At 46.8% G+C, this 23069-nt stretch overlaps 1 protein-coding gene and 2 long non-coding RNA genes across 6 annotated transcripts in view; 1 reads left to right on the plus strand and 2 right to left on the minus strand.

Moving 5' to 3' along the window:
* The window catches only part of KHDRBS1 (KH RNA binding domain containing, signal transduction associated 1), a 48491-nt gene extending 38616 nt beyond the window's left edge, over nt 1–9875 (minus strand). For 3 of the 4 annotated variants that reach the window (XR_008525343.2, XR_008525346.2, XR_008525344.2), the window contains exon 1: nt 9207–9738. Coding sequence is in view for 1 of the 4 variants with exons in the window: in XM_002811130.5 (XP_002811176.1) it covers nt 9207–9588 (382 nt within the window). In the remaining 3 variants the exon portion in view is untranslated. Of the gene's footprint in view, nt 1–9206 lie in introns of all 4 variants that reach the window. The other variant, XM_002811130.5, reaches the window with a different exon arrangement.
* LOC134759699 (uncharacterized) lies at nt 1719–7907 on the plus strand. The gene is made up of 2 exons (XR_010136273.1): nt 1719–3332; nt 6165–7907. It is a non-coding gene; the product is annotated as an uncharacterized LOC134759699 (long non-coding RNA).
* A 12556-nt stretch (nt 9876–22431) lies between the features above and the next one.
* Nucleotides 22432–23069, minus strand: part of LOC129059445 (uncharacterized) — a 62690-nt gene continuing 62052 nt past the window's right edge. The window contains exon 3 of the long non-coding RNA XR_008525347.2: nt 22432–22515. This is a non-coding gene — a long non-coding RNA (uncharacterized LOC129059445). The remainder of the gene's footprint in view (nt 22516–23069) is intronic.

A 23069-nucleotide genomic window follows, 5' to 3' on the forward strand; every position in this document is an offset into this window, starting at 1 on the left:
ATGTCCCAAGGGCCAAAGAAAACAAAGCTGAGGTGTAAACAACACAAGAGGTGACCCATTTGTTTCCCGGCCACTCAGAATAATCATATCTTATCCAATGCCTTCTATGTGTCAGGAATTTTGTATTTATTATTTCACTTTGTCTTTGTAACCAGTATTATCTTCATTTGACAGATGAAGAAACCCGGGCTCAGAAAAGCTATATAACTTGTCCAAGATCTCAAAACTAATTAGTGACATAGCAGATACTTAAACCCATGTCACTTCTTATACCAAAGAGAGTAAATTCAATTAACCTTTCAAAATTTCCTTCATCTTTTACTATAACTTAACCTTTCCCACCCCCTACTTTTTTTTTTTTTTTTGTAGATTTTATCCCAACCAGACTGTAAGCTTCCATGTTGCTTAATATGTCTTGGAGGAAAGACAAGGGTTTTGAAGCTAGACAAAATGGGTTTGATTCCCAGCTCTCCTACATGCTTGGTGTATGACTTTAAAAGAGATTAAAGAAAAATAGTAAGAAAAAAAGAGAGAGGGCGAGAAAGAGATGTAACACACACACAAAAAGTTAATATTAGAGAAGTTTGGGAAAATTATATACCAACTTTATCAACTGGGCTGGCTTAACAAAAAACAAATCACTACAAATATATTATTAACTGAACTTTTTTTTTTTTTGAGACAGGGTCTTGCTCTGTCACCCACGCTGGAATGCGTGGTGCAATTTTGGCTCACTGCAACCTCCGCCTCCCGGGTTCAAGCAATTCTCCTGTCTCAGCCTCCCAAGTAGCTGGTGACTGACTATAGGCGCGTGCCACCACACCTGGCTAATTTTTGTATTTTTAGTAGAGACGGGGTTTCACCGTGTTAGCTAGGATGGTCTTGATCTCCTGACCTTTTGATCCACCCGCCTCGGCCTCCCAAAGTGTTGGGATTACAAGCGTGAGCCACCACGCCCGGCCAACTGAACGTTTGATATGGCCTGCATAAGGAACAAGACAATGGTCAAGATTTTCTAAGTATCCAGAGTGAGTATTTCTAGGAGAGCAAGATTCTCAGCAGAACTGCTCTAAAAGGTCAGGGTTCATTTCATACCCTCCTCTAGACTCCCAATATACTTGGTTCCACACTTCTAAACACAGCACTCCTCCTTTGCCTGTTGTTAACAATCTCTGGACTCCTTCCATTGCTGAGCATCTGTAATTCTTAGTACAGTACAATGCTTGATACACAATAGGCATCTATAATCATTAACCAAATTAAAGAAATGTACCGGCTGGGGCGCGGTGGCTCACACCTGTAATCCCAGCACTTTGGGAGGCCAAGGTGAGCAGGAGATCGAGACTATCCTGGCCAACATGGTGAAACCCTGTCTCTACTATGGTGAAACCCTGTCTCTACTAAAGATTTAAAGATTTACTCTAGCTAAATCTAAAAATTGCTTGGGCGTGGTGGCGTGCGCCTGTAGTCCCAGCTACTCAGGAGGCTGAGAGAGGAGAATTGTTTGAACCCGGGAGGTGGAGCTTGCAGTGAGCCGAGATCATGCCAGTGCACTCCAGACTCCAGCCTAGGTGACAGTGCAAGACTCCACCTCCAGAAAAAAAAAAAAAGAAATGTGCCGCTGGGTGTGGTGCTTCACGCCTATAATCCCAGCACTTTGGGAGGCCAAGGCAGGCAGATAACCTGAGGTCAGAAGTTCAAGACCAGCCTGGCCAACATGGTGAAACCTCGTCTCTACTAAAAATACAAAACTTAGCCGGGCGTGGTGCCGCGTGCCTGTCAAAAATTAGCCAGGTGTGGTGTCATGCGCCTGTAATCCCAGTTACTTGAGAGGCTGAGGCACAAGAATCGCTTGAACCCGGGAAGGAGAGGTTGCAGTGAGCCAAGATTGCGTTACTGCACTCCAGCCTGAGTCAGAGTGAGAACCTGTTTCAAAAAAAAAAAACCAAAAAACAAAAAAGTATGGTTAACACCCTCAGCTTCCCTTAAACAACTCACATGACTTTATCATCCCCAAATTTATAATTCTCACCTTTTCTGTTGGTATCATCTTTTGGAATCAGAAGTCCCGTAAGCTTACCATTGCAAAACAACTTCATTCGTTTTATTTATCAAATTACTTACTGTTTCAAGCAAGAGCACAAAGCCAATAGGTTCTTTATCTTTTTTGGAATCATGGGTCCCTCTGAGAATTTGATGGAAGCTACTGATTAGCAACCCAGAAAAAAATACAAACTCACAATATATTATATACAATATTGGCTATGGGTACAGAAAGGCTGGGTATTGGTTAAAAAAAAAATCCCCCAAAGGCCTGTTACAAGCCCTTTCATAGGGGCTCAATTTTTACATTCCAGGACAGTAGAAAACTCTGTCATATTGACTATGGTCTCCCAAATCTTTTCCTTAGTGCACAATTTAGAGCTTTGCATCTTTGAAAAGTTTTTTTTTTTTTCATTTTAAGGCAATTTTAGATTTATATGCAGTTTTAAGAAATAACAGAGATCCTGTATACTTTAGTTTTCCCCATAACATTTTGCATATCTGTATCACAATCAGAAAATTAACATTAAAATAAGAAAATTTGTTGTACAGGTTTCATGAAAAAAAATTAACAATTCATTGACTTTATTAGGATTTCACCACCTTTCCATGTACTTGTTTGCTTAGTTCTATGCAATTTAATCAGACTCATGTGACCACCACCTCGTCAAGATACAGAACAGTTCCATCATGAGGATCCTTACCCTTTGATAGCCAGTCACCATCTTCCCTCATCTCTCACCACTGGCAACCACTAACAGTCTTCATCTCCACTATTTCGTTTCTTCAAGAATGTTATATTAATGAAATCATATAGTATATAACCTTTTGAGATTGGCTTTCTTCACTCAGCTTAATTCTCTTGTGATCAAGCAAGTTGCTGCATTTATTAACAGTTCCTTTTTTTTTTTTTTTGTACTGCAGAGTACTGTTTCATGGTATGGGTGTGCCAGTTTATTGGAGGCATTTGGTTTGTTTCCAGTTTTTGGCTACTATGAATAAAGCTGCTGTGAACATTCATGTACAGGTTTTGTGTTAACTTGAGTTTTAATTTCCCTGAAATAAATACCCAAGAATGCAACTGTTGAACGATATGGTAAGCACATTTTATTTTATTTTTTTTGAGACAGGGTCTCACTGTCGCCCAAGCTGGAGTGCAGTCGCACGATCTCAGCTCAAGGCAGCCTCGACCTCCTGGGTTCAAGCGATTCTTCCACCTCAGCCTAAGACCAATCTCCTGGGTTCAAGTGATCCTTCTGCTTCAGGCTCCCGAGTAGTTGGGACTACGGGTGTGTGCCGCCATTCTCAGCTAATTTTTAAATTTTCTGTAGAGACAAGCTCTCACTAGGGCTCAAGCAATCCTCTCACCTTGGCCTCCCAAAGTCCTGGGATTACAGGCATGAGCCACCATGCCCAGCCAATAAGCACATTTAGTTTTGTAAAAAACAAACAAACAAACAAACAAACAAAACCTGCATTGGGCTGGGCGTGGTGGCTTACACCTGTAACACGGGCACTTCGGGAAGCCGAAGAGGGAGGATCACGAGGTCAGGAATTCAAGACCAGCTTGGCCAACATGGTGAAACCCCATCTCTACTAAAAACACAAAAATCAGCCGGGCATGGTGGTGGGCGCCTGTAATCCCAGCTACTTGGGAGGCTGAGGCAGGAGAACTGCTTGAAACCGAAAGGCGGAGGTAGCAGTGAGCCGAGATCATGCCACTTCACTCCAGCGTGAGCGACAGAGCGAGACTCAATCTCAAAACAAACAAACAAACAAACAAAAAACCCTGCAATATCACAAATAAATGTATACCTAATGATATTCTGCTTTATCTTACTAGGCTTTGTTTTATAGAAATAGTATTATACTGTATGTAGTCTTATGCGATGTACTTTCTTCATATAACATTAGATTTTGGAGATTTCTCCATGTCGTTGCCTGCAGCTATAGTTCATCCATTTTCACGGCTGTACAAATATTTTCTTTTTCTTTCTTTTTTTTTTTTTTTGAGATTGAGTTTCACTTGTTGGCTAGATCTCAGCTCACTGCAACCTCTGTCTCCCGGGTTTCAGCAATCCTCCTGCCTCACCCTTCCAAGTAGCCGGGATTACAGGCACCTGCTACCACGCCCAACTAATTTTTGTATTTTTAGTAAAGACAGGGTTTCACCATGTTGGTCAGGCTGGTCTCAAACTCCTGACCTCAGGTAATCCACCCGCCTCGGCCTCCCAAAATGCTGGGATTACAGGCGTGAGAAACTGTGCCCAGCCCAATATTTTCTGTTGTAAATCTATCACATTATCCAATGAATGGTGAAACAAGTTGCAACATTTTGTGAACAAGGTACACCATTTTATGAATCAAGTGCTCATGTATAAGTTTCTTTGAGCACATTCCTAGAAAAGGTGTTGCTGGTATAATATATTTTTTTTTTTTTTTAAGACAGATTCTCGCTGTGTCGCCCAGGCTGGAGTGCAGTGGCGCAATCTCGGCTCACTGCAACCTCCACCTTCTGGGTTCAAGTGATTCTCCTGCCTCAGCATCCTGAGTAGCTAGGATTACAGGCACGTGCCACCATGCCCAGCTATCTTTTGTATTTTTAGTAGAGCCAGGGTTTCACCATGTTGGTCAGACTGGTCTCGAACTCCTGACCTTAAGTGATCCGACTGCCTCAGCATCCCAAAGTGCTGGGATTACAGGCGGGGGCCACCGCACCTGGCCTTACTCTCCAGTTTGTTTGTTTGTTTGTTTGTTTTTGAGACGGAGTCTCACTCTGTCCCCCAGGCTGCAGTGCAGCAGCGTGATCTCCGCTCACTGCAAACTCCGCCTCCCGGGTTCACGCCATTCTCCTGCCTCAGCCTCCCCAGTAGCTGGGACTACAGGCGCCCAACACCGCGCCCAGCTAATTTTTTTGTATTTTTTAGTAGAGTCGGGGTTTCACCGTGTTAGCCAGGATGGTCTCGATCTCCTGACCTCGTGATCCACCCGCCTTGGCCTCCCGAAGTGCTGGGATTACAGGCGTGAGCCACCGCACCTGGCCTGTTTTTTTTTTTGAGACGGAGTCTCACACTGTTGCCCAGGCTGGAGTGCAGTGGTGCGATCTTGGCTCACTGCAACCTCTGCCTCCTGAGTTCAAATGATTTTCCTGCCTTAGCCTCCTGAGTAGCTGGGATTACAGGCACCCACCACCACACCAGGGGTAATTTTTTGTATTTTTAGTAGAGACGGGGTTTCACCACGTTGGCCAGGCTGGTCTCGAACTCCTGACCTCGTGCTTTGCCCACCTTGGCCTCCCAAAGTGCTGGGATTACAGGCATGAGCCACCAGGCCCGGCCCTTATTTTCCAGTTTTAATAGCAGGTTTTGCTAGCCCTGTAGAATGAACTGGGAAGGTCTTAATGTATTTCTAGAGAATATTGTGAATAAAGGAATTAACTATTTTGAAGTTTCAACAGACTTTGTAAAATGTTTTCCACTGTATGCTTTTGAAGGATGGATTTTTGAGTATCCCTCCAAGATCTTTTGCAGATTGCTAATCTATTCAAAATGTTTATTCTTGAGTCACTTATACTAACTTGTATTTCCCTAATTGTAGAAAGTAGAAAAACAGGCCAGGCACAGTGGCTCATGCCTGTAATCCTAGCACTTTGGGAGGCCGAGGCGGGCGGATCACCTGAGGTCGGGAGTTCGAGACCAGCCTGACCAACATGGAGAAACCCCCGTCTGTACTAAAAATACAAAATTAGCCGGGTGTGGTGGCACATGCCTGTAATCCCAGCTACTAGGGGAGCTGAGGCAGGAGAATTGCTTGAACCTGGGAGGCGGAGGTTGCGGTGAGCCAAGATCGCGCCATTACATTCCAGCCTGGGCGATAAGAGTGAAACTCCGTCTCAAAAAAAAAAAAAAAAAAAAAGTAGAAAAAGAACACTGATATATATACAACAGCATTTTACTTAGTATATAAATATATTAACACAATAAGGTAAATTATTTCTCTTCCAGAAAACAAAGATGGACGATTGAATCCTTATGTCTGCAGATACATTCGAATATATACAACAGCATTTTACTTAGTATATAAATAGATTAACACAATAAGGTAAATTATTTCTCTTCCAGAAAACAAAGATGGATGATTGAATCCTTATGTCTGCAGATACATTCGACAGTCATCACAGCTGAATATCAATCTGGCTAACATAGAAGTCTACATTCAAAATCTACATCCCTCAAAATTTTGTCTTTTTTTTTTGAGACGGAGTCTTGCTTCTTCGCCCAGGCTGGAGTGCAATGGTGCAATCTGGGCTCACTGTAACCTCCACCTCCCGGTTTCAAGTGATTCTCCTGCCTCAGCCTCCCAAGTAGCTGGGATTACAGGCATGTGCCACCACGCCCGGCTAATTTCTGTATTTTTGGTAGAGACGGGGTTTCACCATGTTGGCCAGGCTGGTCTCCAACTCCTGACCTCAAGTGATCCGTCCGCCTCGGCCTCCCAAAGTGTTGGGATTATAGGTGTGAGCCACCGTGCCCGGCTGTCATCATTTTTTCATCAGTCCCATCTTCAATGAAGGTGAATATGTATTCTTTCATGAAATATTTAGTAAGAGGCCACTCTGTGCAGCACTCTTCAAAGCACAGGAGATACAACGGTGAACAAAGCAGACAAAAGATTCCTGCACTCTGCTGGAGCTGACATTCTAGCCATGGAGAATGGGTAATCAACAAACAAATACTGTACATAATGACAATAAAGTGCAACAGATGCTGATAGTGAAAAATAAAGTAAACCCAGGAAAGGAAGAGGGGAGCTGTGTAGGCAGTATAGGAAGAGTGCTCAGGGTCTCATGGTACCTTATGGGGAATGGTCAAAGGTGCCTGGAGGAGTCACAGTCCCAAGCAGTAGACTCTGCTCTCTGGTTTCCTTTTTGTATCTTAGCCTTATCATCTTCACTACCCTGTTAACACTGTGATACTTTCAAATATCCTTTTTTTTTTTTGATCACCTATCATCCCAGATAGATTTTACTATTTTGTCCAACTATAGCTTAAAGTACAATTTGCAGCAGGCACTATAGTGAGGGAACAGGGAAGGTGTGTAGACTGACCAAAAATCCTGGTTACGCTGCTTACTAATTTTGTTACCTCAGGCAAATTATTAATCTCTGGGTGTCTTGGTTTCCTCATCTGTAAAAGTGAGGATAATAAAAGTAAGTTCTCATTTCATTTTATAGGTTAAATATTTAATGTAAAGTGTTCAGACCTCAAACATTAAGTGTTAGCTATATTTTTCTTCCGTGTGTTCTTTTCTTTTCTTTTTTTTTTTCCCCCCCCTTTTTTGAGATGGAGTTTAGCTCCTGTTGCCCAGGCTGGAGTGTAATGGCGCAATCTGGGCTCCCTGCAACCTCTGCTTCCCAGGTTCAAGTGATTTTCCTGCCTCAGCTTCCAAAGTAGCTGGGATCACAGGCGTGCGCCACCACGCCAGGCTAATTTTGTATTTTTAGTAGAGACGGGGTTTCACCATGTTGATCAGGCTGGTCTCCAACTCCTGACCTCGCGATCCGCCCGTCTCGGCCTCCCAAAGTGCTGGGATTACAGGTGTGAGCCACCGCACTTGCCCCTTCCATGTGATCTTACCAGAGCTTAAATACTACTATTCTATCTTCTCAAAGTCTCACTTCCTCACAATGGGTTGTGACTTCACTGCAATCCCCTTGCAAGATAATTCAGAAATACCTTAAAAGCCAGGCTCAACATATATTAACACTTATCCATGCTAGAAAGAATTCATACATCCCAAACCAACATTAACCTCAATCACACTTCTCCAATTTCAGTTGGGTTTTAAAAAAATACATCCAGAAAGCCCAAGTTAAAAATAAAGAGCACTCTCTTAGTTAAGCAGTGAGGGAGACTGAAAATTAAAAGTAACTTTTAAGGATCAACAGTTTTTGACAGTTATCTTAAGAAAGCATAAAAGATGAACACCGCACTGGTAAAGATCCCTCACCTTACAGTGTTGGGAGACAGAGAACAAAGGGAGGGAGATAATATTTTCATAATGAGCTGTCCATTATATTAACCTTGCCAAAGAGTCCAACTACTCATTCAGTGTTGGAAGGATGTGAATTTTTACATGCTTACTAAAATTTAGGTATCATAAAAAATATTTATTAAAATAATGTTTTAACTAGAAGCGAAAGTCAGACAGCTTTAGGGAAAAATCAGAGCGACTAGGTGATTGGCCAGTGCTGATCAGGAAAAGAGCGCTAATCTACAGAACAAAGACTCTCATTTCTAATCTATTTCATACTGAATCAAAAACGTAAAAAATAGCAACAAAAAGGCCAAGCCTTTCAGTACAAGCATCATGCAACTTCTCTCAATTTCTGTCCATCTCGTTGGGAAACGTCATGTGAACTACGCGGGAGTCCCTATCGTCCCACTTCACTGTCCCAGCGTTATTTCACTCCTTCTTCAACGATAGTGAACACACGGTGTAAAATGAAAGAGGACAACCTTCAGGCTCAGTAGCAATTCTTATTCTATCAGCCTTAGTCGGAAATCTGATTCGGAAACCTCAAGCTCCGATCCACATAAATCGCTCCTTCCTCCCAGCAACTTAAGCTGCGGTTACTGCTAAGTCCGGCTCGGCCCCGGCGACAGCAAGGCACTGGACAGGGCATTCCAGCCTCACCCCACCTCACTTCGGCCCTTCCTCCCACGGTCCCTCCCCGCTCTGGCTGTCTTCACCTCCTACACCTCGGTCGAGGCGCTCATCGCCACCCGCGATCAAAAAGGGTTTCCCTTCGGGGAAAGGGGGAAATAAAGGTTCATTTCTGGAAGAATCTGCGCGCCAGGCAGCCGCAAGAGGAGGGAGGAGGGAAGAGTCGGAAAGGGGCGGGGAGCTCAGCACTATCCATCAAGACATTAGCGCTAGGAGATCGCAAAGTCGCCTTCGGGCCTCCACTGCAGCCTAGAAATTCTCCCACGCACTCCGGGATGAGGTGGCAATGTGGAATCCAGGCTCCCAGAAATAAGGATGAGACCGGAGCTCCCAACTACCTCGGTCCCGAGGGGGCGGGAAGCGAGAGGAACAAAGCCAGGGCCACTCATGCCCCGGGATAGCCGGGCGACCCAGAGGGACACGGGAGGCCCCCTTACCTGCCGTCAGCAGCTGCATGGCGTGAGTGAAGGACGGGTCCAGCGAGTCCTTCTCGGCCATGAGTTCGGGCAGGTACTTGTTCTCCGGCTCCATCTTGACCGAGGCTGTGGCCGAGGGGGGCAGCAGCGGGGTCGGCGCTGGCCCGCCCACTGTCGCGTCGGGACCCGTGGCCGAGGGCGGCAGCAGCGGTGGCGGCTGCGTGGCGGGCGAGGCCCGGGCGCCCCCGCGGGAGCCCCCTCCGCCTCCCCGGGACCGGTGAGGCAGCGGCGGCTGCCGAGACGGCGTCTGACGCACCGAGGGGTGGGCACCGGAGGGGTCCATGGAGCCGCTACGGCCCGAAGACCGGCTCATGCGCGCGGCGGGGTCGTCCCGGCGCTGCATCTGGGAGGATGTGCGATCCAAGGAGCGAGAAAGCGACGCGGCAGCGACTGAGGCCCAAGCGGCGGTTGGCGGGGGTGGCAGAGCTGGAGCGGTAGCGACCGAAGCCGACCCGAGCGACCCAGCGAGAGAGAGCACCGGAAATGAGGCGGCGCGCGTGCGCAGCCAGCCACCGGCACCGCCCTTGGGTTTCTCCGCGGAGAACAAAGTCCCCAGTCCGGCCACGGCGCCTGCGCACCGCCGCGGCGTCCGAAGAAGTCGCCTCCCGACTCTGGCTTTCCCTCCGCGCCCGCCAGGCCAGAGCTTGATGCGCATGCGCGGGAGGCAGCCGGCTCAGTTCGTTTCCTTTTCCACGTGACTCGGCGCTAGCGGGACACGTGTCTCCTCCCCTTTCTGGCGTGGAGGGGGCGGGAGCTGTGGAATGTCTTTGTCTGCGCGCGGGCCCGCGGAGTGTGGGGCGGGAGAGCTGTTACTCGCGGGGCCACGCCCTCTCCAACGGCTGAGCAGTGGAGGGAGGCTGTGGGGAGTGGGCTGGGGAGTGGGGTGGGGGTCGGTCACCGAAGTAAGGAAATAAAAGACTGCCGTGAGGGACACGGAAAGGGGAGGGAGAGAGAATTGAGACCGCCTGGGGAGGAAGACGGAAGTGAGACAGACTGCACAGGGAGAAAGGAAGGCTGAGGGAGAGTCTGATGCAGGGGGGAAGTTGGGGAAGGGAAACCTGGAGGGAGAAATTGAGGAAGGACGGCTTGGTGGAAACACTGAAGGCTATTGGAGTACTTGAACTAAGAGGGATGGTTCAGATCAGAGATCTGAAGTCTAGCAAAGAAAAGGGTCCCAGACATCAGGGAACACAAGAAGTTGTTTCCAGTATATATATTTCCAGTATTACATATATTCCAGTCGGTTCTAAAACGGTTGACATTGTTGGTCAGGGAAATCTTAAGCAGCATTTTAGCTCTTTTTACATATTTTACTGCTTTCTCTGAATTGTGTTTGTTTTGTTTCGCCGTCATTATTGCCAATTAAGTGTTTTTTCCTTCAAACAGTGAGGTAGAGACCAGATCCTTAATCCACGTTGGTTGTATCATTAGGATGGCTTCTTCTACCACTCCAGACTTGCTCAAAGAGACCCTTGCCACTACTCTCAAAGGCAAGGTACATAGTGGACAGTCGCCCACGGTGTTCTCCACATCCTGGTGTGCTATATACAAGTGGAGCCTTAGGTCCCTACTTGTCCCATAAGCCATCAAAAGCCTGGTGCCCTCTCTAACTTTCCCTTCCCTCCGCAGATTATTTTCTTCTTCCATTTAAAGCGCTCGCTCCCATCTCTTTTCCTTCTGGATCAGTTCTCCTAATGAGCCCACACTTTTCAAAAGTCTTTGGGGACTGGTGCAGTGGCTTATGCCTGTAATCCTAGCACTTTGGGAGGCCTAGGTGGGATGATTACTTGAGGCTAGGAGTTCGAGAGCAGCCTGGATAATATAATGAGCCCTCATCTCTACAATAAACGTTTCGGCTGGGGTCGGTGGCTCACGCCTGTGATCCCAACACTTTGGGAGGCCGAGGTGGGCGAATCACCTGAGGCCAGGAGTTCGAGACCAACTTGGCCAACATGATGAAACCCCATCTTTACCAAAAATATAAAAATTAGCCGGGTGTGGTGGTGCATGCCTGTAATCCCAGCTACTTGGGAGGCTGAGGCAGGAGAATTGCTTGAACCAGGGACGCGGAGGCTGCCGTGAGCCGAGATCACGCCACTGCACTCCAGCCTGGGCGACAGAGCGAGACTACGTCTCAAAAAAAAAAAAAAGGAAAAAAAGGTTTATTCGGAAATTGTCTTCTGAGTGCCTGGAAACTTAATTTTTGGATGTGAAGCTTAGAACCCTTTAACTAGAGAACCTAAAGGCCTTCTTTAAGGGGTTAAGGGAGAGGATTTCCAAATTACCCACAGAAATGAAAACAAAACCCATATCTACATAAATTATATATATATAATGTAAAATATAGGCCAGGTGCGATGGCTCATGCCTGTAATCCCAGCACTTTGGGAAACCGAGGCGGGCGGATCACAAGGTCAAGAGATCGAGACCATCCTGGCCAACATTGTGAAACCCCGTCTCTACTAAAAATACAAAAATTAGCTGGGCATGGTGGCGCGCCTGTAGTCCCAGCTACTCAGGAGGCTGAGGCAGGAGAATCGCTTGAACCGGGGAGGCGGAGGTTGCAGTGAGCTGAGATTGCAGCACTGCACTCCAGCCTGGGGGACAGTGCGAGACTCTGTCTCGGGAAAAAAAGAAAGAAAGAAAGAAATTAGCTGGGTGTGGTGGCGTGCACCTGTTGTCCCCAGCTACTTGAGAGACTGAGGTGGGAAGATTGCTGCTTGAGCCTGGGAGATTGATGCTGCAGTGAGCAACGACTGCCCCACTGCACTCAGCCTGGACGACAGAGTGAGACCTTGTCTCAAAAAAAAAAAAAAAAAAAAAAAAAAAAAAGGCCAGTGCGGTGGCCCACTCCTGTAATCCCAGCACTTTGGGAGGCCGAAATGGGTGGATCACCTGAGGTCAGGAGTTCAAGACCAGCCTGGCCAATACAGTGAAACCCCATCTCTACTAAAAACATAAAAAAGTTAGCTGAACGTGGTGGCATGCACCTGTAATCCCAGCTACTTGGGAGGCTGAGGCAGGAGAATTGCTTGAACCTGGGAGGTGGAGGTTACAGTGAGCCAAGATCGTGCCACACTGCACTCCAGCCTGGGCAACAGAGTCAGACTCCGTGTCAAAAAGAAAAAAGAAACGAAAAAATTAAGTGCTGTTGGAGTTCAAAGCAGAAGATAGATTTTGGCCAAGGAAGAATAAGTTCCAGGCAAAGGGAAGTGGAATAAATGAGCAGAGATGAGAATGTGGGAAATGTGTTCAGGGAATGGGAGTAATCCAGTGTCAGACTTGAAGGAATAGGTGGGTTGAGAGAGCAACTGCATGAAGAGGGGGGAAAGGGCAAGGAGAATTTATAGTTCCTTTGCAACTCATTTCCACTGCCACCCTTGAAGATCCTGCTTGAGTGGTGGTGTTACAAATGGCTGAAGCGTACTTGCCCTGTAATGTGATGCCCAAATAGAGATCCCTTGAACTGAGGCTAATAAAACTTTGATAAAGGTTTGTCTGAGAAGGAGCTGGGTAGTGGTATCTATGGCCTTTCTAGACTAGAATCAACAGTTACTGCGTATGTATATCAAAACATGTTGTAGCCATAACTATATACAATTTTAAAAACACTGGAAACAAAACAAAAAATAACCCTCAGTCTTTCTGGGTGCTTGCCAGATCTTTACTTGCTTTCCCTGAGAGTAGGCTGAGCGGGAGAGATGTGCTCTTCTTCCAGGTGAGAACCCTGAAGGTAATCTCAGGCCAAGAGTGGTTGAGGTTGCAGTGTATGTATCCACTAAGTGATGCAGTAGCCTTCTATTTTGGGGGCCCTTCTCAGGGGGTAGGGAAGAGTAATTTCTGCTCTGAAAGCCTAGAAGTCTGGAGTTTATTTTGTCTTCACCACAGTATGCTGCCCCAGGCCCACCTGAAGGTTAACAACCATGTGAAAAGACTGACGTTGGAGTGGGGCAAATTCAAACAACCCGGCAATGCCTTGTCCTCACTGTGTATCATTTGGAAGACCTCTGAAACTTAGTTTTCTCTTCTATAAAGTGGGGTAATGCCTTCTACCTTGAAGGCTTGTTGTGAACATTAACAAATATCAGTGTAAACCTCCTGATAGTAGGGCTTATAAACAGAAGTAATCACTATTATACGCTTTAGTACCTGATGAAGATTTGTGGGTGCTTTATGTTGGCTGTGGATCTGAAAGTTCTACTCTCTCTCTCTTTTTTTTTTTTTTTTTTTTTTGAGATGGAGTCTTGCTCTGTCACCCAGGCTGGAGTGCAGTGGCGGGATCTCAGCTCACTGCAAGCTCCACCTCGGGTTCACGCCATTCTCCTGCCTCAGCCTCCCGGGTAGCTGGGACTACAGGCACTCACCACCACGCCCGGCTAATTTTTTTGTATTTTTAGTAGAGACAGGGTTTCACCTTGTTAGCCAGGATGGTCTCGATCTCCTGACCTCGTGATCCACCTGCCTCGGCCTCCCAAAGTGCTGGGATTACAGGCATGAGCCACCAGGCCTGGCCAAGTCCTACTCTCTAATCTGTATAATTTTCACTGAGTATAGCTAGGCTTGTTTTGGGGGGAGGAGGAGTTTCCAAAAAGAGCAAGTTTCTTCTACCCTTAATCCAGTTACTATGGTATAGGGTACAGCAGCAGTGCATAATGGTTCAGATGGAGGTTGGTAGCTCTGCCTCTTACCTGCTGGGTGACTGAGCACAGTGTTTTGCTTTGCTGCATTAGTCAGGATTCTTTAGAGAGACAGAATAAATACGGTATATAGATAGATATAGACATTCAAGAGGGGACTTGTGAGGGCAATTGGTTCACATGATTATGGAGGCTGAGAAGTCCCATTGGAGGCCTTCTGCAAGCTGGAGACCCTGGAAAGCCGGTCGTGTGGCTCAGTCCAAATCTGAGATCCTCAGAACCAAGGAAGCCAGTGGTGTGATTCTTAGAGGGTAAAGGCCTGAGAACCCAGGGGCTGCTGGTGTAAGGCCTGGAGTCCAAGGGCTGAAGAGCATGGGGATCTAATGTCCAAGGACAGGAGAAGAGTGTCCTAGCTCCAGGAAGAGAGACAGGAAATCCCTTCTTTGCCTTTTGTGTTCATTCTGGGCCCTAGCCCATTAGCTGGCGCCCGCCCACATTGAGGGCGGATCTGTACCATTCAGTCCACTCACAGGCCACTCTCTTCTGGGAACACACTCACAGACACACCTAGAAATAATGCTTTATCAGTCCTCTGGGTATTCCTTAATCCGGTGAAGTTGACACTGAAAATTAACCATCACACTAGCTCAGACTCGTCTTCCCTCTCCTTGATAAAACAGAGATGGCTGGGCACGGTGGCTCACACCTGTAATCTCAGCACTTTGGGAAGCCAAGGCGGGTGGATCACGAGTTCAGGAGTTCGAGACCAGCTTGGCCAACATGGTGAAACCCCATCTCTACTAAAAGTAAAAAAATCAGCCGGACGTGGTGGCGCACACCTGTAATCCCAGCTACTCAGGAGCCTGAGGCAGGAGAATCGTTGGACCCTGGGAGACAGAGATTGCAGTGAGCCGAAATCGCACCACTGCACTCCAGTCTGGGTGACAGAGCAAGACTCTGTCTCAAAACAAACAAACAAACAAACAAACAAAAAACAGAGGATATAACAATGCCTGCCCCAGGGCTGTTAGGGTTAACACATATAGGGTTAACATGATAGTATCTATAAAGCACTTAGCACAGAGGCTGGCAATTAGTAGGTACTTCATAAGCAATATTGGCCATTGTTATGATCACCACACGCATTTATTGAGTACCCTACTGCAGACTTTCACTTTCACATGAATCCCTACGGGAATGACTAGAAGGATTCAAACTTGCCTAGAGCTCTTGACTTGTGTGATCTCAGCAGGTGGGAGATATGCAGGCGCCATCTACCTCTCCTGCATTGCAGCCAGTTCTCAGGAGACAAAAGGCCCCAGCCCTGGGCAGGAGAGTTTCTCTTCCAAGAGTGTAGTTCAGGTGGCGCGGTGGCTCATGCCTGTAATCCCAGCACTTTGGGAGGCAGAGGCGGGTGGATCACAAGGTCAGGAGTTCAAGACCAGGCTAGCCACAATGGTGAAACCCCGTCTCTACTAAATATACAAAAATTAGTTGGGCATGGTGGTGGGTGTCTGTAATCCCAGCTACTCGGGAGGCTGAGGCAGAGAATTGCTGGAACCTACGAGGTGGAGGTTGCAGTGAGCCGAGATCAGACCACTGCATTCCAGCCTGGGTGACACAGCGAGACTGTCAAAAAAAAGAAAAGAAAAGAAAAGAAAAAAAGTGTAGTTCATTTGTTCAATTTTAAACACCTACTTGGTGCCAAATATGTGGAGGGAAGGGGAAGGAGATGGGGAGACCAAAATTCAACATTAAGAGAAAGTCCCTACTCTCAAGGAGACAAATATGTAAATCAAGTTGCCATGTAGAATGAAAGGTGTTGTAATAGAAGACTGTGCAGAGACACATGGGTATGCACAGGAGAGAGTGACCGACCAACTGCCCAGATGAGGTAGGAAAGCTGAGTATTTGGGAAGTGGCCAGGTGGAGGGAGGGCCAGGGCATTTAAATGTTGGGAATTCAGCAAAGCTTGGTCCTGTGCCGGTACTCTCTCCTCCATGTTTACAGCTCTGGAATTCATATCTCTAACTCAAACTTCTGAATTCCAAATCCAGAAAGCCAGTTGCATCCCTGACATCCTCATCTGGATGTCTCAGAGGCTCCTCAAACTCAGCATGTCCCCAGTAGAACCCAAACTGCAGGCATTAGCAGTGCTGCTCTGGGCCCACCTCCCTTTTCATGGAACTTTTCCTCTCTCCGGCCTGCTTCAGTGCAGAAAGAGAGAACACGGGGCCAGCAGATTTGAAGGAGTCACTCACTTTGAGGCTTGCCCTTTGCCACCCTCATAATAGTCTGAGTCCTGCCCACAGGGTCGTCAGGTACTCCCACAGTAGGCACCTTTGGTAGGGGTAGAGGGGAGCAGAGCAAGGCTGATGTGACCAGTGACAGCCGTGTGTGAAAAGTCCCTAGAGAAATCCCAGAAATACTTGAAGGAGAGTTTGCTGGGGCAAGAACAGGAACTTGGGATGATTAGCATTCACGTGGCTTTGTTTGAATCCACAGACTGCTGAGGCTTGTGTGATGTTTGCATTATAATCATCTTTTTTTTTTTTTTTTTTTTCCTGCCTGTCCTGCTAACCAGAAAGTGCGCTGCTTGCCAGGTGCAGTGGGTCACATCTGAAATCCCAGCACTTTGGGAGGCCAAGGCAGGCAGATCACCTGAGGTCAGGAGTTTTTAGACCAGCCTGGCCAACATGATGAAACCCCATATCTACTAAAAATACAAAAATTAGCCAGGTGTGGTTGTGGGCGCCAGTAATCCCAGCTACTCGGGAGGCTGAGGCAGGAGAATCACTTGAACCCAAGAGGTGGAGTTTGCAGTGAACTGAGATTGCATCACTGTACTCCAGCCTGGGCGACAGAGCGAGACTTCATCTAAAATAATAATAATAATAAATTAAAAAAAATTACCCAGGCATAGTGGCGAGCACCTGTAATCCCAGCTATTTGGGAGGCTGAGGCAGGAGAATCGCTTGAACCTGGGAGGTGGAGGTTACAGTGAGCCAAGATCGCGTCATTGCACTCCAGCCTGGGCAACAAGAGCGAAACTCCATTTCAAAAATAAATAAATAAATAGGCTGGGCGCGGTGGCTCCCAATCCCAGCACTTTGGGAGGCTGAGGTGGGTGGATCAGCTGAGGTCAGGAGTTCGAGACAAGCCTGGCCAACAGGGCAAAACCCCGTCTCTACTAAAAATACAAAAATTAGCCAGGTGTTGTGGCACCTGCCTTTAATCCCAGCTACTCGAGATGCTGAGGCAGGAGAATTGCTTGAACCTGGGAGGCGGAGGTTGCAGTGAGCCGAGATCGCATCACTGCACTCCAGCCTAGGTGACAGAGAAAGACTGTCTCAAAATAAATAAATAAATAAACAAACTCCCACTCTACCCTTTGCCTTCACCACTGACCTGCTCCTCCTCAGTGTCTGTATCTTAGGCAACAGCACCCCTAACTCACTGCACACCCTGGATATCTGAGATGTGTTCTGACTTCCCTCTTCTGCCTCATCACTCTACCCCCACCATATACAAACCATTCTTAAGTCCTTTGTTGCTTACCTCATAAATACTGAAAATCCCATCCACATTTCTCTGTCTCCCCTGCCTCTGCCTCCATCTGAAGTGCCATAATGCCTCTCTTGAACTTCTGCCACCTCTGACCTGGTCCCCTACTTCCACTCCTTTTCCCCTTTTCTATTTTCAACCCAGAAGCCAGAATAGTATTTTTCCTATTGCCTTTAGGATAAAGACCCGAGTCCTGTTAACATGTTTGACCTGCCCCTACCTGTATGCCTGACTTTCTTTTCTTTTTTTATAGAGATCGGGTCTCACTGTATTGCCCAGGCTGGAATGCAGTGGCGCCATCATAGCTCACTGCAGCCTCCAACTCCTGGCCTCAAATGATCCTCCTTCCTCGGCCTCCCAAGTAGCTGGGACTACAGGTGCCACTGTGCCTAGCTACACCTGGCTTTCTTACCTCATCTCATGCCATTCTCCTCCCTGGTTCCTGTGCTTAGCAACCCTGGCCTTTTTCAGTTCCTCAGATAAGCCAGACTCCTGCTTCCTCTCGACCACACCCATTCCGGTTCCTTAGCCTAAAACTCCAATCACTGTCCCCCTTCCTCCAATCCAGTCCCTTGTCTTTTCTTTCTTTAGCTCCTCCTCTTTTCTTTAGCTACTGCAATTCCTATATATTCTTCAGATATAGTCAATTGCCACTTCTTCAGGGAAGGTGTCCAGGCCCCCTAGTGCAGATCGGCTTAGCTCCGTTTGTTACATGCTTTCATGGTTCCTTCCTAAAACAGCACCTTTCAAATTTACCTCTTTGGGGCTGGATGTGGTGGCTCATTCCTGTAATCCCAGCATTTTGGGAGGCCAAGGTGGGCGGATTACTTGAGCTCAGGAGTTCGAGACCAGCCTGGGCAACATGGCGAAACCCTGTCTCTACCAAAAAAAAAAAAAAAAAAAAAAAAAAAAATTCACTGGGTGTAGTGATGTGAGCCTGTGGTCCCAGCTACTTGGGAGGCTGAGGTGGGAGGATTGCTGGAGCCCAGGAGGTGGAGGTTGCAGTGAGCCGAGCTCATGCCACTGTACTCCATCTCGGGTGACAGAGTGAGACCCCATCTCAAAAAAAAAAAAAAAAAAAACACAAAAATTTACCTCTTTGTGATTATTTGAGTAACCTCCATCTCTGCAACTCAAATGTAAGCTCTATGAGAGCAGGAACTTTGTTTCTGGTGTTTAAGGTTATGTCCCCAGCACAGTGCTGGTCTGGATTGGCTGATCAGTAAATATTTGTTGGCTCAATGAATATCAATAGGAACAGCACGTGCAAAGACAACAAAACTTTACAAAACTTGGTGTGGGTCCCTGGAATGGGAAGTTGCGGGATATGAGCTAGATTTGGATGAGTGGGGAGGGGCTCATGGAAGATGGCAGGAGATAAGGCCAAAAGGTAGTGTGAGCCGGGCGCGGTGGCTCACGCCTATAATCCCAGCACTTTGGGAGGCTGAGGCGGGTGGATCACGAGGTCAGGAGATCGAGACCATCCTGGCTAACATGGTGAAAACCCATCTCTACTAAAAATACAAAAAAAATTAGCTGGGCGCGGTGGCGGGTGCCTGTAGTCTCAGCTACTCGGGAGGCTGAGGCTGGAGAATGGCGTGAACCCGGGAGGCGGAGCTTGCAGTGAGCCAAGATCGCGCCACTGCACTCCAGCCTGGGTGACAGAGTGAGACTCCGTCTCAAAAAAAAAAAAAAAAAAAGGTAGTCTGAGTCTTGATGCTCAGATAAGGAAATAGAGTGCCTGTGGAGAACAGTGAGATAATGTGGTCAGAGGCGGAAAGGAGGGAAGAACACCACAGCTCACAGGTTAGATTTAGCCTGTCCATATGTTTCAAAATTAGGCCTATCTAGTCCGGGCGCACTCCTGTAATCCCAGCACTTTGGTAGGCCGAGGCAGGTAGATCACAAGGTCAGGACCAGCCTGGCCAAGATGGTGAAACTCCATCTCTACTAAAAATACAAAAATTAGCCGGACGTGGTGGCAGGCTCCTGTAATCCCAGCTACTTGGGAGGCTGAGGCAGAGAATTGCTTGAACCTGGGAGGCAGAGGTTGCAGTGAGCCAAGATTGTGCCACTGCACTCCAGCCTGAGCGACACAGTGAGACTCCATCTCAAAAAATAAAATAAAATAAAATAAAATAAAATTAGGCCTACCTAATTTTAAAAAATTGAATTAGTTGCCAATACCTAAACATTCGGAGATTTCACATTTTTTTAAAGTTCTGGATTTCTGGTCTTTCTTGAAGCATCAGATGTTCTAGGGATGTACAGGAGCTCTGGGCTCATACTCCTCCAAGCAATAACTAGCTTCTGCCTTTAGATGGCACTACCTCTAACTCCCCAGGCGTTTATGCTACCAGCCTGCCTCTTTAAGCGTTTGATTGAGGTAGTGATCCTGTCCTAGATCATTCTGGTGGTGGAATGGGAGAGGAGACTGCAATGGCAGTCAGAGAAGCCCAGGGAGAGAAGGGAGTTCACCCTCAATTTGGAGATATGTAGACCCAAGGGACACTACATTTGGGCTCAGTCAGGCTCAGTCCTGGGGCTGGGGAGGGGGATAATATTCAGAACTTAGGGCCACCCTTTCACATTAGAAGCTTAGTTTGGGCTCAAAGAGAATATAGAAGCAAAGGAATCCACTGTGATGCTGGCTGATCTGAGAGCAAGCTTTGGAATTTTAGCAAAACAAATGCCACCTTCTGGGCTCAGGCTCACCTCTGTCCTCTTCATGCCTCAGAGAGATAAAAGATGAGTAAAGCTGTGGACCTCACTATAGAAGAAATTGGCAGTCTTGAGGGAAAGGAAGGCATTTAAATAACTAAATAATAGGCTGGGTGCGGTGGCTCACACCTGTAATCCTAGCACTTTGGGAGATCGAGGCGGGTGGATCACCTGAGGTCAGGAGTTTGAGACCAGCCTGATCAACATGGTGAAACCCCATCTCTACTAAAAATACAAAAATTAGCCGGGCGTAGTGGCAGGCGCCTGTAGTCCCAGCTACATGGGAGGATGAGACAGGAAAATTGCTTGAACTTGGGAGGTTGTAGTGAGCCAAGATCACACCCACTGCACTCCAGCCTGGGCGACAGAGCGAGACTCCATCTCAAAAACAAAAACAAAAACAAAACAAAACAAAACAAAACAACAACTAAATAATATATGCGAGATAATAGAATGGAGAAGCATTTATTCATTCAACAAATATATTTTGAACATGTACCATGTGCTAGACACTGTGCTCAGTCCTGGGGACATAGTCATGAAAAAGACAGACATTGCACCTGCCCTCATGGTGCTTATACTAGGTGGTGTGGGAAGTAAGGGGATGATAGAATTAATTCTTTTTTTTTTTTTTTGAGTCTCGCTCTGTTGCCCATGTTGGAGTGCAGTGGTGTGATCTCAGCTCACTGCAACCTTAACTTCAGGTGATTATCATGCCTCAGCCACCCAAGTAGCTGGGATTACAGGCATGCGCCACCACGCCTGGCTAATTTTTGTATTTTTAGGAGAGACCAAGTTTTGCCATGTTGGCCAGGCTTGTCTTGAACTCCTGACCTCAAGTGATCCACCCACTTTGGCCACCCAAAGTGTTGGGATTACAGGCATGAGCCACCATGCCCGGCAAATAATGGAATTAATTCTGAAGGAAGTTTAGATGGGGTGGGAATTCTGGAAGGCAAATGTTTGAGCAGGGCCTGGAAGAAAGAATACAATTTTGCTAGGGACTGGGGTAAAGGATAGAAGGTCTATTTTGTCAGAGGAAAGAACAGAAAGAGGGGCACAAACTGGTGAGAATCTGTGAGATGCTTGAGGAATAGCAAAGTTATCAGATTGGAGTGATTCTTGTAGGAGAGAAGAAAGCAATTGTTTAGACCCTGAGATGCCTTCTAACCTAAATACCATTGTGTTGTTTTTTTTTTTTCCTAGAAATTGAATTATTCACAATGGAACTGTTTCAAAAATCACTAAAATGAGAAAGCAGTCCAAAAGTGAAAACGCTGTTGTCTTAGTGTATAAAGTTTCACTTCCCAGCACTTTAGGAGGCCAAGGCAGGCATATCACCTGAGGTCAGGAGTTCGAGACCAGCCTGAACAACATGGTGAAACCTCGTCTCTACGAAAAATACAAAAATTAGTAGGGCATGGTGGCGTGCACCTGTAATCCCAGCTACTAGGGAGGCTGGGGCAGGGGAATCAATTAAGCCCAGGATGTGGAAGTTGCAGTGAGCCAAGATCGCACCACTGCACTCCAGCCTGGGCGACAGAGCGAGACTTTGTCTCAAAGAAAAAAGAAGTTTCACTGTAAAACAAGATGATCTTTTAGAAGTAACATAACACTGGAGAACTTAACACATCAGAATGAGAGGTGCCTGAATTTCTCTTTGCAAATTCCCTTTAGAGCCTAAAGTTTATTCTTCAGAATATTGACACAGGTGACAAATTTTATTTATTTTTTATTTTTGAGACAAGGTCTCACTCTGTTGCCCAGGCTGGAGTACAGTGGCACAATCATGGCTCACAGCCTCAAACTCCTGAGCTCAAGCAATCTTCCTGCTTCAGCCTCCCCAGTAGCTGGGACAACAGGCATGTACCATCATGCCCAGTTAATTTAAATTTGTTTCTTTTGTAGAGATGGGGTTTCACTGCTGTGACCAGGCTGTTCTTCAACTCTTGGGCTCAAGCGACCCTCTGCCTCAGCCTCCCAAAGTGCTGGGATTACAGATATGAGCCACCATGCCCAGCTGTGAATCTGATTTTCTTCTGTAGCTTTTTTCTTCATGCCATCTTGTCTAAGAGCTTGTGTAACTTTTGAAGTGATCCTGAAGTCAGTTCTAAAAGATGAGGCCCCAAAATACCTTTGAGCAATATGGCACTGTCAGAGCAAGGATAGACACACCTGCCCAAGGTGACTACTTCAAAGGCAGCATTTGCTCCATTCATGAGGCATGCATGCATTCATTCATTCAATGAATATTTATTACATACCTACCGAATAGATGCCAGCCATTGTACTGGATGTGGGGTAAGCGGTAAACAGGATAGACAGGGTTCCTGCTTTTGTGCTGCTTTCTACATAGGGGAGACAGATAAACACCAAGTAAACAGGGTAGAAATAAGTTCTAGAAAGATGATAAAATGGCCGGGTGCGGTGGCCCATGCCTGTAATCCCAGCACTCTGGGAGACCAAGGTGGGCAGATCACCCGAGGTCAGGAGTTTGAGACCAGCCTGGCCAACATGGTGAAACCCCGTCTCTACTAAAAATACAAAATTTAGCCGGGAGCGGTGGTGCGCACCTGGTCTCAAAAAAAAAAAAAAAAAAAAAAAAGATAAAACAAGATACTGTGATAGAGTGACTGAGAAGGGATGGGTTGCTACTTTAAGTAGGATGGTCCAGGAAGGTCTCTCTCAGGGGTTCCTGATCGGGAAGAAGAAGCCAGCCATGGCAAGTACTAGGGGAAGAGCTCTCTGGACAAACGGTGCAGTGAGTGCAGCTGCCTTGAGACAGGTACTGGTGGAGTGAATTCTAAGAAAAAAAAGAAAGGCCGTATGGCTGGAGAAGACAGTGAGCACAAGCAGGTAGAAGTGAGGTGGGTGAGGTAGGTAGGGTCACAATGCTGCATGG

Source organism: Pongo abelii, chromosome 1, assembly GCF_028885655.2.
Source record: "Pongo abelii isolate AG06213 chromosome 1, NHGRI_mPonAbe1-v2.0_pri, whole genome shotgun sequence".
NCBI lineage: Eukaryota > Metazoa > Chordata > Mammalia > Primates > Hominidae > Pongo > Pongo abelii.